At 57.2% G+C, this 23,442-nt stretch overlaps 1 protein-coding gene across 8 annotated transcripts in view; it reads left to right on the top strand.

Moving 5' to 3' along the window:
• The window catches only part of POU2F2 (POU class 2 homeobox 2), a 78,397-nt gene that overhangs the window by 37,153 nt on the left and 17,802 nt on the right, over window positions 1-23,442 (top strand). For 4 of the 8 annotated variants that reach the window (XM_022585545.3, XM_022585543.3, XM_022585548.3 and 1 more), the window contains exons 1-5: window positions 7,187-7,345; window positions 15,499-15,564; window positions 15,677-15,711; window positions 15,866-15,922; window positions 19,204-19,320. In XM_022585545.3, the coding sequence (XP_022441253.1) occupies window positions 7,279-7,345; window positions 15,499-15,564; window positions 15,677-15,711; window positions 15,866-15,922; window positions 19,204-19,320 (342 nt within the window). In that variant the 5' untranslated portion in view covers window positions 7,187-7,278. Of the gene's footprint in view, window positions 1-7,186; window positions 7,346-15,498; window positions 15,565-15,676; window positions 15,712-15,865; window positions 15,923-19,203; window positions 19,321-19,565; window positions 19,803-23,442 lie in introns of those variants that run through there. The other 4 variants (XM_089902776.1, XM_089902779.1, XM_089902778.1 and 1 more) reach the window with 2 other exon arrangements.

Raw genomic sequence — 23,442 nt, 5'->3', positions numbered from 1 at the left:
CCCCGCTCTCCGCAACTAGAGAAAGCCTGTGTGCAGCACCGAAGACCCAACGCAGACAAAAAAAACAAACAAAAAAACCTGAATACAATCTCATTCTGAAAACCAAAAGCATAACAGAAAATGTTAAAATCCCATTTGAGTCCCTTCTGCTTTCCCAGTCCTGGTCCCCTCACCAAAGGTAGCTGTCATTAATTAGTTACCCCCCGGACCTTTTCCTCTGCATTTGTCAATACCTGTGCACCCATAGAAAATACATAGTGGTTTTGGTATGTGTTTTACATAAGTGATATTAAGTTGTATAAATCATTCTACAATTTGCCTTTTCATTCAGCAGTGTCTTGGAGAACTTTCCATGTCCTTTATCCATAGATCAGTTCCATTATCTTTCATGATCCCATCCCATCCCTGAGTATGACTATGCTACGGTTTATTTAGCCACTGTCCTATTGGTGGCATCTGATTTTCTCTACCTCAAACCTTGATGTGATAAACACTTTGTGAACTTTTTGAACTCCTTGTGCATGGTGGTCAGTATTATATTTAAGATTAATGACAATAAGGTCCTACAGTATAGCACAGGGAGCTATTTTTTTAAAAAAGATTAATGAAGTTCCTATCAGCCCATGTTACTGCCCCCATTTCACAGATGAGGAGCATGAGGCTCAGAGAGGTGAAGTCACTTGCCCAGGGTCACACAGCAAGTGAACGGACGAACCAGTTTCCAAACTCTCAGATGTTTGACTCCCAGATCAGTGCTTATATACACCCATACAGATATCCCTGTCTGCGGGGGCAGATGTCCTCATTCAACTGGGCCTATATGCAGACCATGCTGGGCTCCACTCCAGAAAAATGAATCAAACCCCACCTTGCCCTCCAGCCCTGCCCTGTGGGGGCAGCCTCACTGGGAAGGAATTTCAATGCAGTATGATTAGTGCTAAGCCCAGGATGCTGCCTGAGCTGTGGGAAGACTGAGGCCATTACTGTTAATTGGGCCTCCGGTGGAGCCCGAAAAGGCTTCCAGAGAGATTTGAGCAGAGGCAGTACAAACACAGGAAGCACGGGGGATGGGCACGCAGGGGAACCCAAGTTGTTGAACAGAGGAAGAAGGTGAGCTCTGGGGGCAATATGCCTGTGGAGGTCGGCAGAGGCCCACATCCACTTGAGCCTGGAAAGCCAGCCTTGGATTTCATTCTGTGGGCTGTGGGAGCCTGGAAGGATCTATTCATTCAACAAATAGGATTTGGAAACTCCCTGGTGGTCCAGTGGTTAGGGCTTTGCGCTTCCACTGCAGGGGGCCTGGGTTCAATCCCTGGCCAGGGAACTGAGATCCTGCAAGCTGTGAAGCCAAAAGTAGATCAATAAATACACATCTTTAAAAAACACACAAATAGGATTCAAGCACCTAGTCTGTGCCAGGCATTATTTCAGAAGGGAATACCACAGGAAACAAGACAAGAAAGGACTGCTTTCAGAGGGCTTACAGTTCAGAGCGGGACGCAGACAGTAAAGCAAGTCGACAGTAGCCGAGTTCCAGAGAGAGCGACGAAGAAAGTAAAACTGGCTGTTGGCGTGGAGAGTGGCTCAGGGAGGGCCTCTCAGAGGACGCAGCCTTTGAACTAAGTCCTGAAGGATCAGAGGAAAGGGACGAGATAGGGAACAGTGTTCTAGGGCAGGAGCCAGCAAGGTCAAGGGCCCCAGGATGGGGGCAGACTTGGCCTTCTCCAGTGTGGCTGGCGCGCAGTGCTCTGGTAGGGAGAGGTGACGTCCTGCAGGGGCCTGGAGGCCGTGGTGAGGGGGCTGGGCTTTCCTGGAGGCTGCAGGGAAGTTACCGGAGGGCTTCTGGACCACGGCGAGGGCTCTTGAATTTCAGCCTTTGGACAGCTCCTTGCGCTGGGAGGACAGCAGTGGCTGTGAGCCTGCAGAGGCGGTGCTGGGCGAGTGGGAGATCTGGGCTGGAGTCGAGGGTGCAGCCTGGGGGTGGGTGGCTGCTCGTGCGCCGAGGGGCAGAGCCTCATCAGGGAAGTCCCAGGGCCAGCCACCTTCTTCTTTGGCTTCTTCAGATGCCCTGGTGGGTTTGTGGTGATGAGGCCAAAGACCCTGTTCTCCGACAACCTGCAGTCTGAGACGCGTGCAGGCCAAGGTGGGGAGCACAGGCTTTGGGGTCAGGGAGACTCTGGGTCTGCCTCCGTCTAGCTGTGTGGCCGTGGCCTTTAGTGGATCTAGCAGTCCGTCCTGTGTTCTTGTTTCTTTCAAGCCCCAGAATGTTAGCGCTGGAAGAAGTCTTCAAGTGCTCCTCCAAGCCCACCTCGCACTTTTAGATACGGAAACTGAGACCCAGACAGTGCAGAGGGCTGGCCCTAGGTCACCAAATGGCCTGTTTCTGTGTGGGGACCTGGTTGGTCTTCTCACTTTTACCTTCTTTGAGCCGTACCGTGATGCTTCTTGATTTCTTCTCGCTTGAGGTGAATTCCTGGGATCGCTGGTGGGTCTGGGAAACTGGTGGTGGGCAGGAGATGCATGAGGAGTGTTTCTGTCAATGTGAATTTATTCAGATCTGCTAGCTTCCTGGTCCACAGACCTTGCTGATCTCCGCCCCGCCCCCACCCCGGCACTGACCTAAGTATCTTCCCTTACTCTGCTCCGTGTTCCTGCTGTCCAACAGTGACGGCCTGAGCGCCCACCAAGACACCCTGCTCAGCTGCCCACCTGCAGATTCACTGAAGTTCTCTAGACTCTCACTTGGATTTGTGCTCTCATCTGTACCCTCATGGCCCCATTCTCTCTTGTTTTCTGGACCACTGTCCCAGCCTCCCCTCTGGCCCTCCTGCCTCCAACTTCTTCCCACCAGCCTGGTCTCACACCAGTTCCCAGTGGATCTCCCTTACACAGACTGTCTGCTGAAAATCCTTCCACCTACAACATCAAATCCAGCCTCAAGTCGGATGTATGGCACCCTTCCTGGATCTTTCTCATCCAAGCTTGAGCCCTCCCAATCTTTCTATGGCAGGAAAGGCCCTTCTATGTCTTGGGCTTCACCCTTGACTAGAGTTTTTCGGATGTTTACTGAGCCAGTGATGGAATCTCAGAAAACTTTCATCAACTCCAGTCTTCCCCTTGGACTGTAAGCTCCTTGAGGGCAGGTGTGTGTCAGATCCAGTTCATCTCTAGGTCCTCAGCCCCCAGCCCACGGCTTGGCAATAAGGGACACGTAGGAAATGTCTGAATTGAAAGAAATAGGGAAGGGTTGGCCCACCTTCAGCCAGGAGCTGGTGGATCAGGGGTCCAGCACATTGCTGAATACGAAGAACAGGCTGAAGGGCTGTGGGGGTTGGGCTGTGGGCAGATTCCGGCGTTCCCGAGTGAGCAGGGAGTGGCTGCCAGCTGACCACTGGAGGATGCGGCGCACGCAAAGCTCTAAGCAGACCCGTGGCAGAGTGGAGAACGAGCGAGCTGTGGGGAGGACAGGGCGGGGTTTGAATCCTGACTGCACCACTCACGTGGGGCAAGTGACTTCAACTCTTTGAGCTCTAATTTTTTTTTTTTTTTCCGGTACGCGGGCCTCTCACTGTTGTGGCCTCTCCCGCTGCGGAGCGCAAGCTCCGGACGCGCAGGCTCAGCGGCCATGGCTCACCGGCCCAGCCGCTCCGCGGCATGTGGGATCCTCCCGGACCGGGGCACGAACCCGTGTCCCCCGCATCGGCAGGCGGACCCTCAACCACTGTGCCACCAGGGAGGCCCTGAGCTCTAATTTGTCAGTGGAAGGGGAATAATAACAGACCGTACTTCCTCGGGTCGTCGTGAGGGTTAGATCTAATGTATCTAATGTAGTGGCCCAACTAGCACAGAATAGATGGCTATGCTGCTGCTCTTGATGTTGACGGTGACGATGGAGAAGAAGAAACATTTTAAGTCCCTGGATGCTGGGTGCTCCTAAGCAGAACATCGGGTGGTTATAGCTTGGTCTTGACTTAGGGCCACTGGAGAAGCAGTTCTGAGGGCAGGGCTGAGGATGAAGCAGGGGTGTAAACAGGAAATGAAGGCTCGAGCCCAGAAATCAGGAAGAGGCGGACAGGCAGTGCCAGGGCAGGCCAGGCCGGGTTTGATTCCATAGTATCAGAGGCCTGTTGGAGGGGGTTGCATGGCCCTGCTGTAGGACCAACCAGATATATTTTCATCTGTGTGTCTGTCTGCCACCCCTCATCCTGCTTTCCTATGTGTTTGGGTCCCTAAGCCTTTCCCCGACCCCCCTACTCCCTAGAGGCTGCCCTCACCTGAGCTCTGCTGAAGGCCGAATGCTGAGATGCAAAGGGAGGTTGATGTCGATGAATTTTAGGTTCAAGTTCATCTTCTGGCCCAGCTGGCGACCCACAGGCAACCCAGTCTCCTTCCCTCCTGCCAGGCTGGGGTCTGAGGGGCCTCTCTGAGCTCCCACATGTTGCAGCCCTGCGGCTGAGGCAGCACTTTGGGGAAACGCTGCTTGTGTCCCCACGCTGAGTGAGGATGCGGCCGGGGGCTGAGTGGAGAGGCCGCCAGACACCGCCGGATGCAGAAAGAGGCTGGGGAACCAAGCCACAGAGAGGGTCTCCAGGGGCGGCCGAGAGGAAGAGGCCATGGCTGGGGGCCCTGAGGGGTGAAGAATCCAGCTCTGCTGTCCCCGGTGGGCTGGCTGCTCCCCCCCCCAACTCCCCGCCGGGCCCCCAGGGGACCTCGCTCTAATAATGTATTTGATCGACTCGCTGGCCGCGTACAAGCGATTATTGTCTTGTCGGGAGTCAAACGTATCGATCCGGTGAGAAATATGAGCGGAGCAATGGGGCCCGTGTGTCAGTTACCAGCCCCGCTGGCCCTGGGGAGCCCCCTACGTCTCCTTTAATTACCGCCCAGCCCTGAGCCCAGCCTGGCCTCCCCTATGCCACCTCCCTCCCAGGCTCCCTGCACCCCTAGTGGCCCCCGCTACTCCCCAGCTCCCAGGCCCTACCTGCCTTGCTCAGCATGGCCTGAGGCTTCTTCTCCAGCTGAGGGGCCACCATCTCTCCTGCCCAGGCCTCCCCGTTCCTGGCCGCCAGGCCCTACCCACCCAGTGTGGCCCAGACTCTGCCCCTCTGTCCTCTCTTGGGCAGGTGGAAGTCTCAGGCCCATCCTTCTTCAAGATGCCCTGACTCCAGCTCAGGGACTCAGTTCTGGTCTGCCACAGGCGATAATAGTGGAGCCAGCATGGGAGGCAAGAGGGGTGGGGTGATTTCACCCCACGGGGAAGCGTGTAAGGCTTTCGCCAGCTCTGCCACTCAGCTGCAGACCTGGGAGGGCAGCACCGGAAATGGGTGGTGCTTCTCTCCCTGCTTTGGGTTATGTCCCAAAGCTCGCTCCTGACATGGATGATGTTGACTATGTCTAGGGTGGAGCATGGGGGTGTTTTGGTGGGGTTTTGCTCCACCCACACCCTGCTATAATGTCCTTATTACCCTCATTTCCAAGTCCCCCAAAACATAAATCCTAAATCAAAACTGAGCTTACTGGGCAATGCAACTTCAAGACAAGGCCCCCAGTACCACTGCCACCAGACTGCTTCCAAGGAGACCCTCCGGCATAAAAACCCTGCATCTGAGAGAGAGAGAGAGAGAGTGGGAAAGAGGTGGACCAGGAGGCAGGAGGTCTGAGTTGCAGCCCGGCTGATGCTGTATGGTCTCTGGATCTCCTCAGTGAAATGGCCTTTACAGTATGGAATCTTGTGGAGTGTAGCTAGAGGGGGAACTGCCCCCTCTGTGTGCAGATGTGAGGACCGCAGTCATCCCCCCCCCCCCCCGCCCGTGGAGTGGGTCTGCCTGCCTGGGCATCTCTGAGTGCACAGGGCCTGTGTACAGGCAGAAAGGCACTCACGAAGGTCTGCCTGTGTGTTATATCGTGCGTGAGTGTGCGTGGGTGTGAATGTGGGCACACATGGCCAGGAGGTATGCCTGGGCATACTTGGGAGGATGTGTCCTTGTGCCCGTGTGACGGAGCACAGGAGGGGGATCTGTACGCGGGAGCGTTGGTGTTAGGGCCTGTGCACAGAGGAGTGTTCCCGTGTGTCTGGATGTGCACACGTGTGTGTGAAGTGCAGGGGTCCATGTGTAGAAATACTTGAGCGTGTGTATGAGAGTCCAGGCGTCCGTGTGCGCGCGCGTGGTTTGGGGGTCCCTCAACGTGGGGCGCAGCGAGTCCTGCAGGGCCCGCAGCGGGCAGGTGGGTTGTTTGGAGGCTCCAGGCGGCCCTGCAGCCTCGGACCGGGCGCGGGGAGGAGGAAGAGGGCAGCGGGCTCGGCCGCGCCTTTGTGTGCGCCGCCGTGGGCCGGGAGTCCGGCGCCTTTGTGTGACCCTCGCAGGTGTGCGCGCGGGGGCGGGGAAGGGGACTGGGAGCGGCGGGAGAGGCTCCCTCCTCCGCAACCGGCCCCGCCCTCTGGCCCATTGGCTGGGCGCTGCCGCCCTCTGGCGGGCGCGGAGGGAACAGCTGGTCCGGGAGCGCCGCAGCGCGAAGGGCCAGCCAGCAGCCCCGGGACCGCGTACTTCCCTCCGCCCCAGCCACCTACGGCACCCGCATTTGCCCCCTGGCAAACCTCTTGCTGCTCCAGGGCAAGGCCAGGACCTGCCACCGGTCCTACCACTGTCCACGGGTACCGATTCTCCCAGTGGTGGCCCCGGACGCCTCACTTGCGGGCAGATGCACGGTTGGGTTCCCGACTCCCCACAGCCTGCGGAAACCTATCGCGAACGCCTCCTGCTGCCCTGCTTCTTGGCTTCAGCGTTTCTTGGCTCTGGGCCCTTGGGGAGGCCACCTCACTTCTCTGGTCCTCAGTCTTTTTGTCTGTAAAATGGGGCAAATAGTGAGCGCCTCCAGAGATGATGCTTGTTAAATGCGAGGTGCAGGGGGCCTAGCATTGGGAAAGCCCCCCTCCCCCCACCCAAAACTCCTAGCCAGTGTTTTAGTGGTGTTGTTATGGATCCATCTTCTCTCCCAGACCCACATGCCCTGTTCCAGATGTGTTGGCAAGGTGGAGGCGGCACAAGAGCTAGGGGCACCTTCTAGGGGCACAGCTGTAGGAGTCAGCTCTTCCAGCCTGCTTGCACTCTATGCCACTACCCGCACTTCCCCAACACACACGCATGATTTGGGGTCCGCTGCCTGCTGGGGTGGGCCTTCGGGCACGGGTATTTTCCCTTCCGAAGGGGGCGGGCCCTGTGGTTTCCTCCCTGGGTGACTTCCGGCGGAGAGGGCTTGGCCCCCAGAGAGGGCGGGGAGATGGCACAGTCGTCCCCCCAGCCCTGCGGGGCAGGCAGCATGGTTCACTCCAGCATGGGGGCTCCAGGTAAGGGGCCCCAGCACTGGCAGCACCGTTGGGCTCGTCCTGCCGGCCGGTTGCGGGCCCGCCCTGCCCCTCCTCTTCAGCTGTCTCCTTTGCCCTTTGACTCTGTACCTCAGCAGCTGTCCCCTCTTCCCATCCTGGGTTCCCACCTCCAGCTTCTCTTTCCCCTCCCCTTTCACATCAGCACGGGGCGGGGCGGGTGGGGGGGCGCCGGGGGGCTTCCGACCTCTTCTCGCCTTCTCTGCTGCCCTGTTCTGAGGGGTCTGGGGGAGGGGATGGAGCCAGGTGTTGGTAGCAAGCTCCTATACAGAGGGCCGGTGGGTGGGCGACATGAGTGATCCTGGGGAGGGGACTGCACAGGGGCTGGAAGGCTGAGTTGCTGGACCTTTGAGTGTGTGCGTCTGTGTCTGTGCGTGTGCGTGGTAGTTTCGAGTCTTCTGTGTGCGACTGTCAGGTGTCCCGTGTGTGAGGGGCTCTTGTGTGTGGCATTATGGGGGTAGCCTTGGCAGTGCTCTCTTGGTTCACTTCCTCACTTCGTTCGCCTGAGATGTCCCCTCCTCGGGGTGGCCTTCCCTGCCTGCCCCATCTAAACTGGCAACCAATCCCGCCATTCTGAGTCCCTTCACCCTGCTTTATCTTTTCTTCATGGCACTTATCACTGCCTGAAAATTTACTACATGTTTGTGTGCTCATGAACTGCCTCATCCACCAAATGTCAGTCGACTGAGTGAACACCGTGCGCCAAGCACCGTACAAGGCGATTTGTATTGTCGGCTCGTCTGACATAATGTGCCCATCTCTGTGTGATAATAGTTATTTCTCCGCGGTGCTGATGGGAGAGTTAAGTGAGGTAATAGGTAAATGCTTACCACGGGGCCTGGAACCGGGCAAGCGTCCATACTTCAAGGTGGTTTTGTTTGCGGCCCTCTAGGTCTGACTATGGGGATGTGTGGGGATGTGTCCCATTTGTGGGTGTCTGTGGGGATGATTGGTCTGGTGCGTGTCTGTGTGCATCCGTGTATGCGGGCATCCCTGTGATCTGTCATCAACATGTACTTATTGAGCAGTTCTGTGCTGGATGTTGAAAATAGAGCCGAAAAAAGCAGCTTCAGGTGTGTCCTCCTGGAGTCCCCAGTCCAGGGGTGGGGAGACAGACCTGTCACCAGACAGGGAAGGAGGCACAGGCTGAGGGGTCACGACTGGGACAGGGGAGGCACAGGGGACTGGGGGAGCCCAGGAGACTTGCCCAGTTCAGCCGATAGGCTATCAGGGAGGACTTCCTGGGAGAGGGCATGTGTGGTCTGAGATTTGAAGGATGAGTGGGTATGAGTAAGGCAAGGGAGGCAAGGAGGGCTGTGAGATGGAAGGAAGGCCACTTGCCAGATGCTGTGTGATTATTTACTGAGGTGATATATGCAGCTGTGTGTGTGTGTGTGTGTGTGTGTGTGCATGTACAGTGTAGACACAGGGACCCAGGGCATCTGTACACGCATGCCGTCTCTTCCCTGTCTGGGGCTGAATGGGGGCTTGTACGTGTTGGGCGCTGGGTTAAACCCTTTACTTGGGATTTCTCACAGAATTGCTCTGCCTGTGAGGCCTGCCCTGGGTTCCCTGGCATGGACATGAATTAATACATGTGTGACCTTGGGCAGATCACTGCTTGGTCTTGGGCTCTACATCTGTGACCTGAGTTCAGGGGTCCACCTTGGCCATCTCCCAGGAGGAGGTGACTCTGGGAGTGTGAGTACATGCATGTCTGTGTGTGTGTGTCTATCTGAGTGACTGTGTGTGTGTGTGTGTGTGAGTGTGCGTGTACATCTTGTGTGTGTCTATCTGAGTGACCTGGGTGTCTGTGTGTGTATGCACATCTGTGTCTATCTGTGTGTCTGGGGGTGACTCGGTGTGTGAGTGTGTGTAAGTGCAGGTGTGCCCACACACGTCTGGGTGTGTGTTTTGCATATCTGCCTGTGTCGTTGTGTCTGCACTTGTGTCTTCATCTGTAAACATTCCTGTCTGGGATCTGCGCACACCTGTCCCCGTGTGCGTTCGCATGGTCTCTGTCCGTGTCCGGGCCCCTGCCTGGCTGTGGCTTCAGTGTTTATGGCAGCTTTTGTCAGCGCAGCTGTAGGGCCACCTCTCTTGTTGTGTCTGCTGCCTGTATCTCCATCCGTCCCCCTTGACACTCAGAAGTGTTCAATCCCTGGAGGCCGCCCAGGGACAGCTGCGGGGTATGGGGGTGTGAAATGCGACTCCTGGGGAGGCTGGGCTGGGCCAGTGGGCGAGCAGAGGTTCCCGGCAGTGCAGACCCTGCCCACAGGGGCTCCCAGGCCACAGCCTTGGTTAAAGCAGGCTTTGTAGACAGGGGACCCAGGGGACAGGCCAAGCAGGGCCAGGAGGGGTGAGGGGAAGCCCTTGGGCCCTCTATATTTAGCCCCATTTTCGGTAAGTGCTAACGAGAAGCTGGCCCAAGTCTGCTAAAACTGGCTGGGGGAAATGCAGAGGAGAAGTGAAAGTCCGGGGAGGGAGGGGCGAGGAAGGGCGGAGGGGACCCAGCGTCCCAGGCCTGGGGCAGTCGGGCAAGTGAGTGTGAGCCCGGGGCGTGGCCGCCCCTGGTGGGTCTGACCCAAGGATGGTGGGGTTTGAGGGGCCTGGTCGGGCTCTGCATTGCTTTTGCTTGCCTGTTCCTCCAAAAAGTGGCACGCTGCCTGCGATGGGAGAAGGGAGAGGTGACCCTAAGCAACCAACCAAACTTTCCTTGCGAATGAACAAGGCTTTGAGGGGGGTCTCCTGAAGGCGCCAGGGGGCTGTAGCAAATTAGAATCACCTGGAAGGGGGCTTAAAAGTTTCTGACGCCTACGTCTCTGTCCCAATGAAATCAGAGTGTCGGGGGAGGGATTAGGCATCAGTATTTCTCTAGAGTCAAAAGAGAGAGATTGAGAGAGAGAGAGAGAGAACCCTGCCTGGGCCAAGGCTGAGACAGCTTCCAGGATGAGCAGCCTCAGCAGGCCCCTGGCCAGGGTCGCCGCGCCCTCGAGAGTCCCCATTAAGACATCACTTAGCTTTGGGTCGCGGTGGAAATGGAGTTCCCTATTCATTGCTGGTGGGGATGATTTGATGAGACCCTTTTCTTGGGTTGGGCTCTGATGGAGGAGGAGAGGGCAGCAAAAGAGGCCTGGGCGAAGGACAGCTCTGGCCATGTTGCTGTTGGCCCAGCTGAGCGCTGCAGGGGTGCGCAGGCTGTGTGGGAGCTGGGACTAGTGTGGGGCAGGATCCGTGAGAATAAGGGAAATGGAGTGGTGGAAATTTCCCCTCAAACCACTTTTTCCTCTGCAGCCAGTATCCCTGCAGAGGGGATGTTACCTTAAATGTTTAGGTTGGAGCTGCTTGGGGACCGGGCTGAGGGTCGAAGTGTCAGGTGACAGCAAGGAGAGGAGACTCTTTCATGCTTTCGTTCATTCCAAAGACACAGTCCCAGACTGTGCAGCCTGGGCCCTAAGGAGACCACAGTCTGGGGTGGGGGTCACTGTCCAGGCTGTCAGTGTGTGTTAGGGGACAGGGTGACCCCAGACGAGAGAGGCACTGACCGCCTGGGCAGTCAGGGAGGACATCACAGAGGAGGTGACGTGGAGCTGGCGCCTTAAAGAGGAGCAGGAATTTGCTAGTCGAGAAGGAGAGGGTTGCCCCAGGTGGAAGAAGAGCAGAGGCGAAGGCCTGGAGGAGGGAGAGCAGGGCCACCCTTGTTCATTCAACCCACATGTCCCGTTGGGGACCCCAGATGAGTCAGAGCTGCCCCTGAGGGGTTTCTAGCCTGAAGGAGGAGACATTCTGGGGCCCAGATGGCTACAGCCTTTAGGACAGTGACAGGAGAGATGGAGCCAGGGTGGAAGGAACAGGGGAGAGACCCTCTGCCTGAAGTCATCGGGGGTGGTGACTTCATGGAGGACAGAGCCTGTGCCAGGCCCTGAAGGATGAGTAGGAGATCGCCAGGCAGATAGAGCGGGGAAGTTCCAGGCAGAGGGACCAGCCCACGCCAATGCCTCGGGAAACATTTGTTAAATGGCAGACAGCAGGACAGAGGCAGGAACAAGTAAGAGACAGAGAGAGCTGCAGGGAAGGACGGACGCTCAGCAAACATAACCTGTTCTTCTGAGCTGGGTGATGCTGGGGACCCAGCGCTGAGTCAGACCAGGCCTGCCCGCTGGTCTAGAGGGAAAGGACAGGGACACAGGTGACCACAGCCCTGCGGGCTCGGGGCTAGGACGGCGAGAAGGCACGACCAAGGGAGGCTGCATTAGCTTGCTAGGGCTGCCATAACAACGTACCCCAGACTGGATGGCTTAAACAACAGAAATTTATTTTCTCAAAATTCTGGAAGCTAGAAGTCCAAGGTCAAGGTGTCAGCAGGGTTGGTTTCTTCTGAGACCTCTCTCCTTGGCTTGAGATGGCCGTCAGCTCCCTGTGTCTTCACACGGCCTTCCCTTTGGGCATGTCCCTGTCTCAATCTCGTCTCAATCTCCTCTTCTTATAAGGACCCCAGTCATATTGGATCAGAGCCCACCCTAAGGGCCCTAAGGGTCTCATTTTAAGTTCATTAAAGTTCATTAAAGATCCTATCTCCAAAGACAGTCACGTTCTGAGGTACTGAGGGTTAGGACTTCAACACAGGAATGTTGGGGGACACAGCTCAGCACATAAGAGAGGCCGAGAATGAGCATGGACTCTCTGGGGTGGAGGTGAGGTCAGAGGCCACCCTGGTCTGTGATCAGGAGGGACGTTCGCTAGCTAGGTGGGGAGTAAAGAACCTGAAGGTCTGGACTCCCCGTCAAGCAGAGGGAGATGCCTGGCGTGGCTGAAGAGGAAGTTGCAGAAGTGGCAAGAGATGGGCAGCAGACGGTGACAAGGGTCACACCCTAAAGGCCAGGATGAGGAGCCTGGGCTTTTCTTAGGAGATGGGGAGCCATGGAAGGGTTCAGGGCCAGGCGGGGAGCTCCCGTGGCAATGTGGACACTGGCTGGAGGGGGGGGGGCTGGGACACGGCTTTCAGGGATGCTGGGAGGGGTGGGATTTAGGGCCACGTCAGGATTTGTGGTTGCCTGGAGCAGGGCCAAGGTCTGGGAGATTTAGAACCAGGATCAGGCAGGACTCCCACGTCTGATGCACCAGAGTCAGGAGGGGGCCTCATCCCCTGGCTCTCTCAGCATCCTTAGCCACTTGCTGCCCCCTTCCCAGTGCCCAGAAACAGGGCCTGAGCTCCTGTAGCATCTGGGCACCTGCACCCCAACCCTCATAAGCTCATGCCTTAATAGGACTATATGCTGGCTTATTATTTTTATTGTTATTAGCTTAAAATTGTATTTATTTATTTGGTTGCACCGGGTCTTAGTTGCGGCAGGCAGGCTCCTTAGTTGAGGCTGGCCGGCTCCTTAGTTGTAGCATGTGGGCTCCTTTAGTTGCAGCTCAAGGGCTCCTTAGTTGCGGCTTGCCGACTCCTTAGTTGCAGCACGTGGGTTCCATTAGTTGCAGCTCAAGGGCTCCTTAGCTGTGGCTTGCCAACTCCTTAGTTGAAGCACATGGGTTCCTTTAGTTGCAGCTCAAGGGCTCCATAGTTGTGGCTCGCAGGCTCCTTAGTTGTGGTTCACAGGCTCCTTAGTTGTGGCATGAGTGTGGGATCTAGTACCCTGGCCAGGGATCGAACTCGGGCCCCCTGCATTGGGAACGTGGAGTCTTAACCACTGCGCCACCAGGGAAGTCCCAACTCAAACTTTTTTTCTTTTTTTGTGAAAACATACCATACATAAAGTGCTCAAATTTTAAGCATACAGCTTGATGAATTTTTACATATGTGTAGACCCACATAACCACCAAACAGAACATTTCCAACCCCTTGCAGGCTTTCTCACACCCTCTCCCGGTTAGCACCCCCCAAAAGGTGCCCACTAATCTGACCTTAATCCCCTGATGTCATCCTGCCTGTTTCTGAGTTTCACATAATTGGAGTCCTCCTGTCTGTCCACTTTTGTGTCTCACGTCTTTACCCTGGTATGTTTGCGAGATTCAGTGTGTGTGATGCAGGAGTTGGTTCTTTTCCCCGGCTGTGGAGTACTTCGTTGTATGGATGTACCGGTGTTGTTGACCCATTCCCGTTAATGGGCCCTTGAGCTCTTTCCGGGGTGGGGGGAGCGGTTATGAAAGCGCTGCTGGGAACACGTGTGCCGGGGGTGGTGATGGTGGGCAGGACGCTCCTTTCTCTTGGATGGGTGCCCGGGAGTGGATGTGCCAGGCCACAGGGAAGGGGCACCGCTCGGCTTTCCTGAATCGTGCTTGTATTGATTTACACTCCCACCAGCAGTGTGTGACCTGGCTTTTTAATCAGGAATTTTAAATCCGAGTGGCGTTCCGTGTCGAGTAATTGCAAAATTTCTGGACTTTTTTTTTTCAGTTGGTGACGCTGTCCCAGCTCTCTCTCTAGCTGGCCTTCTTTGAGTATCTTGGATGTGGAGCACACTAGAGTTGGATAGCTCCTTTGATGGGGTGGGGTCTTGGTGGGGATTTGGAGTGAGCTGTAGGAGAGACTTTAGGGTCAGAGTCAGGGTCAGGAGTAAGGTCTGAGGCCGAGTTGGGAGTTGAGGTCAGATGAAGGACTCGGGTCGTCTGGACAGGAGTTGGGAATCAGGGTGGGCAAAGAGGATTCAGAACGGGTTGGGCAGAAACCCAGATTCGTGCGGGGGTCTAGGACCAGGAAGGGCTGGGTTCAAGTCGGAGTCAGGGTAAGCTTGGGTTGGGGTGACCGTGAGAGATGAGGTGGTGAAAGTCATGACGGGCCCATCAGAGACCGCAGCGATACTGATCAGAAGTGGGAGCCCTGGGGCTTCCCTGGTGGCGCAGTGGTTGAGAGTCCGCCTGCCGATGCAGGGGACGCGGGTTCGTGCCCCGGTCCGGGAGGATCCCACATGCCGCGGAGCGGCTGGGCCCGTGAGCCATGGCTGCTGAGCCTGCGCATCCGGAGCCTGTGCTCAGCAACGGGAGAGGCCGCAGCAGTGAGAGGCCCGCGCACCGCAAAAAAAAAAAAAAAGAAGTGGGAGCCCTGGAGTCACAAAGACCCAGGTCCGATCAGGGTGCCTCTGCTGCCTCACTGTGTTCTTGGGGAGGTGCCATCCCCCCTGGGGCCTCAGTTTCCTCCTCTGTAAAATGGGGGTAATATTAGCACCAACTGCCGGCATGAGCTCTGAATCATACTTGGCGCTGTGCTTGGCCCTGGTAACACTCACCTCCCCGTGACCAGCATCAGAGAGCCGTGAGGACGGGGGTTTGTCTCCATTGCTTTGTGTCCCCTGCTTGCCACTCCCCTCGGCCACCTTCTTTCATTTCCTCTGCCCGCAGAACGATAGGGTGGGATTGCGTCTGTAGGTGCAGGGACTGTAGGTTGGATTGGGGTGTGCAGCTGCAATTCAAGGCTGAAGTCCCAGGTAAGGTCTAAGATTAGGTTTGAGGACAAGGTCGGGGCAGAAGCGGATGGGGTCAGGGTCACAGAGATCAGAGTGGGGCCGCCTGTGTGCTGAGTACCTGAAGGGGAGGCCGGTGGGAGTGGGGTATGGACAGGAAAGTGGTGGGCTGGGGAGGGGGCCAGAGGGCGGCTGAATCACAGCCGGAGATCTGACAACTCGTTCCTTTGGGGATGCTGCAGTCCCCTCACACCTCCCAGGCCCTACTCAGAGTGGAAAACATGCCTCACCGAAACCTGGTGAGGCAGGATGGGCGCCTGGGCGGCAGCCTGAGAGGAAGCCTAAGGCTGACTCGCTGCTCTGGAGCGTCACCAGCCTCCCCCTGGGTGGCCAGAGCCTTGTCAGGACCAATGGCCAACCTCTACCCTCCCACCCTGCCCCGGGGTCTCACGGGGGCTCGGGGGCTGACCCTCCCTGTGCCACCTCCTGGAGGGGTTGAAGGGGATCCCCAGGGCCCGAAGGCCCCTCACCTGTCCTGCCGGAGGAGAGCAGAGGCTCAGAGCAGAGGGCATGTCTCCCGGAAAGAGACACTTGCAAGGCGGCAGGGGGTGTGGGAGTATTTGGGGAGAGGCTGGGGTGGTGCCGGAGGAGGGGCCCCAGAGCTCTTCAGGCTTCTGCACCCTCACCCCACTTGCATCCCTCCTCTGTCCCCAGAAATAAGAATGTCTAAGCCCCTGGAGGCCGAGAAGCAAGGTCTGGACTCCCCGTCAGAGCACACAGGTGAGTGGGGAAGGGGGCAGGGAGGGCAGAGGTCACCACAGGCGGAGGGCAGGTGCGCCGGGGGAGTTTTGGGGGTGGCTCGTGACAACTCACTCTGTCCCTCTCCTTGCAGACACGGAAAGAAATGGACCAGACACTAACCATCAGGTCAGGAAGGATGGATGTGCAGGAGGGTGGGGAGGGGGAGGGGGAGGGGGAGGGGGGAGAAGGGAGCAGAGGGGAGCTCTGTGGGGGAGGGCAGGGTGTCAGAAGCTGCTTCATCTCACTGTTCCCATCTCCCACCCCAACTCACTCTTTGCAGAACCCCCAGAATAAGACCTCCCCGTTCTCTGTGTCCCCGACTGGCCCCAGCACCAAGGTAAGCACCTGTCAGGGCAGCCAGGGCAGGGGGAGAGGTGTCCTGCAATGGGCCGGGTTTGGCATTTGGGAGAGGGTCCCAGATGCCTGCCGAGGGCCCAGGGCCTGGTACCTCGGTGACGGGACTCCTCCCGCCGCCCCTTCTCACCCTCGGGCTCCCGCCCCAGGCCTGTGACTCACCAGGGCTCCTTCCCCTTCCCTGGGGGAGTGGGGGTGGCCAGGGAAATCCCCCCCAGAGCCCCAGGGCGATGAACAACAGGAAGCTGAGGGCCCCGCCCCCATCCCAACGTCCCTGACCGAACAGGGGCCGGCCCCGCCCCCCATCCCCCCCAGCACACACTCAGGGGCCAGCGGAGGACTGGGGAGTGGGGAGGGGAGGGCAGGCCCAGTGAGGATGCTGGAGGAGAGGACGATGGGGGGGCCGGAAGTGACCATGTAGAGCAAATGCCAGACCCAGATGGGGCCCTGCTCCTGGGCACTGCTGGGCTGCCTGGGGTGTCTGGGGCCCAGGTCTCCACCCTCCAGTCTGGCGGGGGCAGCCAGCAGGTCCAGAGGCCTGAAGATGGCGCAGAGGTCAGGGACAGAGGAGGGGGCACGGGCAGGACTCCTGACCCTGACCAAAGGTGGCAGAAGGATGGGGCGGGGGCACCAGGAACTGCTCTGTGACCATGGGAGAATCACTCCCCCACTCTGGGCTTCTCGGTTTCCTCTTCTCTAACATGGGAAATGGGGGTGGGGATGGAGAGGGGGGTCTCTGAGGTCCCTTCCGTGGCTGGTGTGCCTTGATCTGCTTGCTGGGCAGGTGTCTTGTTCTGAGGGCGCTGGACGGGACCTGGGGAGAAGGGCTCTGACTCTGACCGTCTTCCCTCTGATCTCAGGCTGGGCTCTGGCCATAGCCCTTGGAGCCGAGGGCATCCATCACCCACACCCCCAGCACCAGCCCTCCCTCAGCTGAATCTTTGCAGCCTCTCCTTGCTCCACAGCAGCCCTGCTTCTCCCCTAGGAGACTAGTGGGGCCCAAGGAAGAAAGGTCTCTCGCTCCCCTTCCCCAGCCTGGGCCTGCTTCCCGGGGAAAGCCTGAGGCAGAGAGCGCAGCAGCGGCCTCTGACTCTGGGTCTCCATCCACAGCTGGTCTCCACTCCTGGCCTTTGCTGTTCCACCTCACTGCATCTCTTCTGTGTCAGTCTTTCCCTAATTGCAGTGATTCATGTGCTTCCATCATGATTTCAGACAAATGCACACACCGCCGTGTTCAATTATTTACATCATAGTTTTGTTAAATTGGCTCAATTAAAAAAAAGCATTTTATTATGGAAAGTGTGAAGCAGATACAAAAGTAGAAGGAAGACCATAGCGAAAACAAACCTCCAGGTACCTGTCAATCGGCCTCAACAATTATCAACTCATGAGCTGTCTTGCTTTTTCAGCAGCTGAAATAAAACGTTTTTTTAAATGGAAATTTCATGAATGGAAAACCAGAATCACTTGCCATGGAAATAAATACAATGATTATTAAAATGTACCCAGAGACTCTTGCCTACTGTCGGGTATAAGCCTGAGACCGGTTCTCTGTTTGTTAAAAGGGGCGATTAGCCAGGGCTGGAAGGTGTTAGAGACGTCCTAGAACCTAATGGAGGCTTAAAAGAGAGAGAAGGAAAGAGCCATGAGGGGGTAGTGTTCTCACCATGGCACGCAATGTTGGGTTTTTTTTTTTTGTGGTACGCGGGCCTCTCACTGCTGTGGCCTCTTCCCGTTGCGGACGCGCAGGCTCCGGACGCGCAGGCTCAGCGGCCATGGCTCACGGGCCCAGCCGCTCCGCAGCACTTGGGATCTTCCCGGATCGGGGCACGAACCCGTGTCCCCTGCATCGGCAGGCGGACTCTCAACCACTGCGCCACCAGGGAAGCCCACAATGTTGATTTTTTAAAAACTTTTAATTAAAATATGACATACACTTAGATCCTCAGTGTCCAGCTCTGTGGATTTTCACAAATTGGACACCTGTGTCACCAGCACCAGATCAAGAAACATAACACGATCAGACTTCCAGAAAGCCCTTCATTTCCCCTCCAGGGCAGCCACTGCCCTGACTTCTAGTATCTACTGTTGTTTCACGCTGCATCCCTGTACGCCTTAGACTTTCTGACACTTGTATCCCGTCCCTTGGGGCATGCCACTCACCCTCTGTTATTTGGCCCTTTCCCAGGCCTCTGTCTGTCTGTCTCAGTCTGTATTGCAAATGCCACGCTCGCTTCTGCCAAGTCACTGTGTTGCCTTACACAAGATGCTTTCCCTCTCTGGATCTCCTTTTGCAAAACACTGTTGGGACACTGGGCTGAAGGATGATCCCTCATGTCCCCTCTGGGCCTGAGAGTGTGCAACTCATCAAGCCACACCTCCCACCCCATGTGTCTTTCACCAGCAGACCTCTCAGGCAAGGCCACCATTGTCTGGTATTTTCAGGTAGGAGAGGAAGAAGGCTGGGACCCCTCTAGGCTGGTCTGTCCTACGTGGTGGACGCGAGATGCATCTGTATCCTCCACAGAGAGAGGAGGAAGGGCTCAGCGGACTCTGGGGTGGACGCTGAGAGCTGGCAGCACCTGGGCCACATCTGGCCTGCAGACATCCTTTGCTGTCCTGCAGCATTTTTGCTTTGGTTTTTTTGCCGGCAGAAGCAGGGTGGGGCTGGGCAGGCCTCCCCTTCCGGCAGGCGGGCGTACTCTTTTCAGCCCACTCCGTCCACACTTGCCCAAATCACCCATTTGTGCTGTCTGCCTGCTCCTTAGGCTTTGAATTCATGACCCATATTCTAAGGCGGTGATTTTTATTTCATGCCCTAATCCTCTTTCTTCCAATAAAGTCTTACTCCACTGGACAGATAAGAGGTGCATCTCTGGCTGAAGCAGATGAGAGGTGTGGCACACAGGACTCCCTCCTTTGATGTCCCGGGGCCCCTACTGGCATCCTTTCCCATTTTAAAAGATGGTGAACTGACCCCCAGTAGGGTAAAAGCGCTCTCCAAGGGTGACCCCCTCCTGTCGGGAGTTCGGGTGCAGAGGGTGTGTTAGCCTTTTCTGACTGGTGCGGAAACTGAGGCCAGAAAGGTGGCCCGAGGTCCCCGCGGGCCACTGCAGGCCCGGCCTCCGCACCCCAGTCTTCTCCCTTGGCGGCGCGGGGCTGCCGTTGCCACACACGTGCCCTCTCTTTGGTTCACAGGTGGGCATTCTCTCTGGCCTCCACTTAACATTCTGGGGTCCCGGACCCTGCCTCTCTCCCCCCCAGATCAAGGCTGAAGACCCCAGCAGTGACTCAGCCCCAGCGGCACCCCTGCCCCCCCAGCCGGTTCAGCCGCATCTGCCCCAGGCCCAACTCATGTTGACGGGCAGCCAGCTAGCCGGGGTAAGTACTTGGGGTGCACGGGGGCAGGGACAGGCCAGCCCCCTCCCGTCTGTTACAGGACTGGTGGCCACGGCCACGGCCACGGCCACTCTCTCAACGCCTGCCTCTCGCCCTCCTCTGTCCTCCTGGAAGACCTGCCCCCTAACCCGCTTGGCTCAGGCGCTAACCCCTGTCTGCTTTCTCTGCTCCCCCCACGCCCCTCCTCCGGCCCCTGCCGCCCCGCCCCCGCCCCGCCCCGCCCACAGCTCACGGCGCTGATGCCAGCCCAGCAGCAGCTCCTCCTGCAGCAAGCGCAGGCCCAGCTCCTGGCCGCCGCGGCCGCCGCCGCCTCCTCCTCCTCCTCCTCCTCTTCCTCCTCCTCCTCGACCTCGCAGCCCCCAGCCTCCTCCGGGGGAGGCGACCTGCCGCCACCACAGCCTGCCAGCCAGCCCCCCGGGACCCCACAGCTCACCCTGTCCCAACCCATCCAGCTCACAGCACAGGTAAGGGCAGCCCCGGGGAGCACACGCCCTCCAGCGGAGGCCCCGCGGAAGCCGAGCCGGTGCAGGGGGCCGGCCGGTCCACGCGGACCGTTCTGACCACCAGCGCTGGGCCAGGCGGTCCCCGGCAACCCCAGGAAGCCTCGGGAGATGCTGCCACCCATCTCTCAGAGGGGTAAAGCGAGGCTCAGGGGGAGGACACCCTCCATGCGATGGGCGCGCCTGACTCTCTGCTTTCTGTGCATCTCGCTGAGGGTCCGCAGCCACCTGGGAGGCTGACACATTATCCTCAGTTTACAGCAGAGGAAACCAGGGGTCACCTCCATGCACAGGACCTGTGTGGCTACAAAAGAAAGGCTGAGAATCAGAATCGGTGCCCCACATCGAGTGCCCTGGCTCATCCAGTGAGACGCTCTTTCAGAAAGGGGCCTGTGGTCTATGAGTTAGGAAACACTGCCTTCTCTCTCCCCATTCTGGAGACTTCTGGTCTATGTGGAATCATGCATGAGTGGCTGTATTAGCTTCCAGGGCTGCCATAACAAAGTATCACAAACTGGGTGGCTTCAAACAACAGAAATGTATCATCTCAGACCAGAAGTCCAAAATCAAGGTGTCAGCAGAGCTGGGGTCTCTCTCAAGGCTCTACGGGAGAATCCCTCTTTGCCTCTTCTCGCTTCTGGTGGTGCAGGAAACCGTTGGCTTTCTCGTAGATGGATGACTCCCGTCTCTGCCTCTGCCGTCATGTGGCCATCTTTTCTCTGAGTGTGTCTGTCTCTGTGTCCAAATTTCCCCTTCTTATAAGGACACCAGTCATTGGATTAGGGTCCACCCTAATGACCTCCTTTTAACTTGATTACATCTGCAAAGACCTCGTTTCCAAACAAGGTCATGTTTATAGGCACCAGGGGTTAGAACTCCTACCATTTCTTTCTTTTTTTTTTTTTTTTTTTTTAATGGCCGCACCTTGCGGCATGTGGGATCTTAGCTCCCCGACAAGGGATCGAACCCGTGCCCCCTGCAGTGGAAGCATGGAGTCTTAGCTGCTGGACCACCAGGGAAGTCCCCTACCATATCTTTTTAGGGGACACAATTCAACCATGATATTGGCCAACAGACTTCCCGTAAGGATGGTTGGCGGGAGCAGAGTAGAGGCTGGGCAGGCCTCCTCTTCCGACAGGCTGTTTTTTCCAGCCCACCCCTTCCTTCCACCCCTGCCATGTCACCCATTTGTGCTGTTAACCTGGTTTCCATAGAGCGTTTGAGTCTGTGGCCCGTGTTCCAGCGCAGTGAAGGGCCTGGCAAGTCCTACAGCGAGGGATTGGCCTATGCTGTCTACACCAGGGAGCTGTCCAGCACCCGCAAGGCTGTTCCCTTGGCAGCGGTCGGCCTTCGATGGGCCCGTTCCACTGCTGACCAGCACTCCCATTTGGGGCTGTCCTTAACACTGAGTGCGTCTCTGTCTCCTTAGAGCTTCCTGCCGCTGGGCCTGGCTCTGCAGAAACGCAGAGCAATCTGGCCTCGCTGCTTTGCAGCGACTCTTCCAAACAGATCCTTCCAATGCCCGGCTTGCCACTGTTGCCATAGGTAGTCTGTCGGGTGCTGCCTTTGTACCAGGCACTATGCTAACGTGACCTCCCTGAATCCACAAATCCTCATCCTGGCCAAGGCGCTGGTGGGGGGTGGGGGAGGAGCGGGCGTGCAGGGGAGGCAAAGTGACTTGCCTGCCCCAGGTCACACCGTGAGCTCAAGTGGCAGAGCCAGCCTGGAAGCCAGGCCTGGGAGTCCAGGGCTCTAACCACGTGATCTGGGGCTGCTGCCTCTAACTGGCACCCCTCCCACCCTTGGCCACCAGAGACCCCAGCAGCCGGTGATCTGTTTGCTTTGTAGCACACACGGCGCTTCATTGAGCAAGGTGGAGGCTCAGGGCTCCTCCAGTCTTGGTGTTCCTGCGCCTGTTCTCCTTTCTACCTGGAAGTCAGCCCCCTCCCTTTACCTGGAGAGCTCCTCTCTATCCTTTAAGCCCCAGCTTGGGAGCCTGCACCTCCAGGAAGTCTTCCATGACTTCCCTCCCTCCAGCTGGTTTGATTTCCTGCCTCCTGTCTCCTCTGGGGGCCCCCAGCCCATTGCCTCTCCTTCTGCCACAGCCCTGATCACCCAGGGCTGTGTCCACATATGCCCTCAGAAATGTCTGTTCAAGGAGCACAGGCTACAGGGAGGGAGGAGGGACGGGGCAGCCTAGCGCAGACCCAGCCAGGCCCTCAGCCCCTGTGACCAGCAGGCACTCCTTCTGTTCATACACTCCCCAGAACCACCTCTTCCGGACCCCCTACGGACACCAGCAGCAGCAGGCCGACCCTCTGCCACCTGTAACCTGCCCAGGCCCTGATTCTCAAGGTCCCCTCGAATCCCTCCTGCCCAGCCCTTTCCTCTCTCTCCTCCTGCCCCAGCTTCCCTCAGCTCTGATCTCCATCTGTCTCCTGCAAGTGCAAAGCTGGGCTGAAGTTGTTTTCTGGGAGTTCTGTCACCCTGTGGTCTCACTTCCCCAACAGACCAATGTTTATCCCGTACAGCCCATGAGCCGGTCACCATGCTGTGCCCAGGCCGGGGTGGGGACCACCGTCCTTCTGCCCTCGCTGCCCGCTGCAGCCACAGCCGGCCTCGGCCCTGGGCTTGACCCTCTCCCCAGCCTGTGTCGCGTGCCTGCCAGTGCAACTGCCTGTGCCTGCCCAGCTCTGTCCTGCCCTCGTTTCGCAGACACTTCCCGCCTCCTGGGTCAGGCCCTGGTGGGAAGCAGGCATGACTCAGACCCAGCCTTGTCCCCAGAGGGGCTCCCTGTCTTGTAGGGAAACAGACACACCAATGAGCCACTAAGAAATGCTTTACTTGAAAAATAATACGAAAGTCAAAAAGCATCCATAACCCTATCACTTTAAAATTATATAAAGTACGAAGGGAAAGTCCCCCTTCTGTCCTCCTATTGCCAACTTCCAAAGGAACATCGGTCAGTTTGGCAGGAACCTTCCCTGCATTTCCCTAGCCTGTACAGAAGGGACAGTTACAATACAATTTTACCACTGACTTTTATTTATTTATTTTTGGCTGCGCCCCTTGCCTTGTGGGATCGTAGTTCCCTGACCAGGGATCGAACCCAGGCCCTCGGCAGTGAAAGCACAGAGTCCTAACCACTGGACCGCCAGGGAAGTCCTTATAATACAGGTTTACAATTTGTGTGTCCAGCACTCAACTCAGCATGATGCTTTCTACCGAGGGGGCCACACAGACGTTTACTGAAGCAATGAGGGATGTTTTGCTGCAGCTTTTCAGTCAAGGGTAGGGAAGACATCTCTCCAGGGGAGTAATTCAGAATGCCTGGGGTAGGGTAGGCATTGACTGAAAATTTACATTAACTGTTAAAACATCATTTTGTATTTGGAGAGCGGCGGCGGTGGGGGCGGGGAGGAACGTCCCTATTTTCGTAATAAGACCACGGCAAATAAAGCTTGAGAAGATCTTTCAGGGGGTAGGACCTAGTGAAGAAGGGTTTCCCAGAGAAACCTGCTGGATGTGGTGGGGGATGCGGGAAAAGAAAGGGGTCTGTGTCTGAGGGAGTCAGGGAAGGCTTCCTGGAGGAGGTGGTATCTGA

This window comes from Delphinapterus leucas, chromosome 20 (genome assembly GCF_059928025.1).
Source record: "Delphinapterus leucas isolate spDelLeu-1000000601 "Yukka" chromosome 20, BTC_Dleu_Yukka2, whole genome shotgun sequence".
NCBI classification, from domain to species: Eukaryota; Metazoa; Chordata; class Mammalia; order Artiodactyla; family Monodontidae; genus Delphinapterus; species Delphinapterus leucas.
The sequence above is the reverse complement of the archived record's forward strand: the minus strand, read 5'-3'. Positions and strand labels throughout refer to the sequence as shown.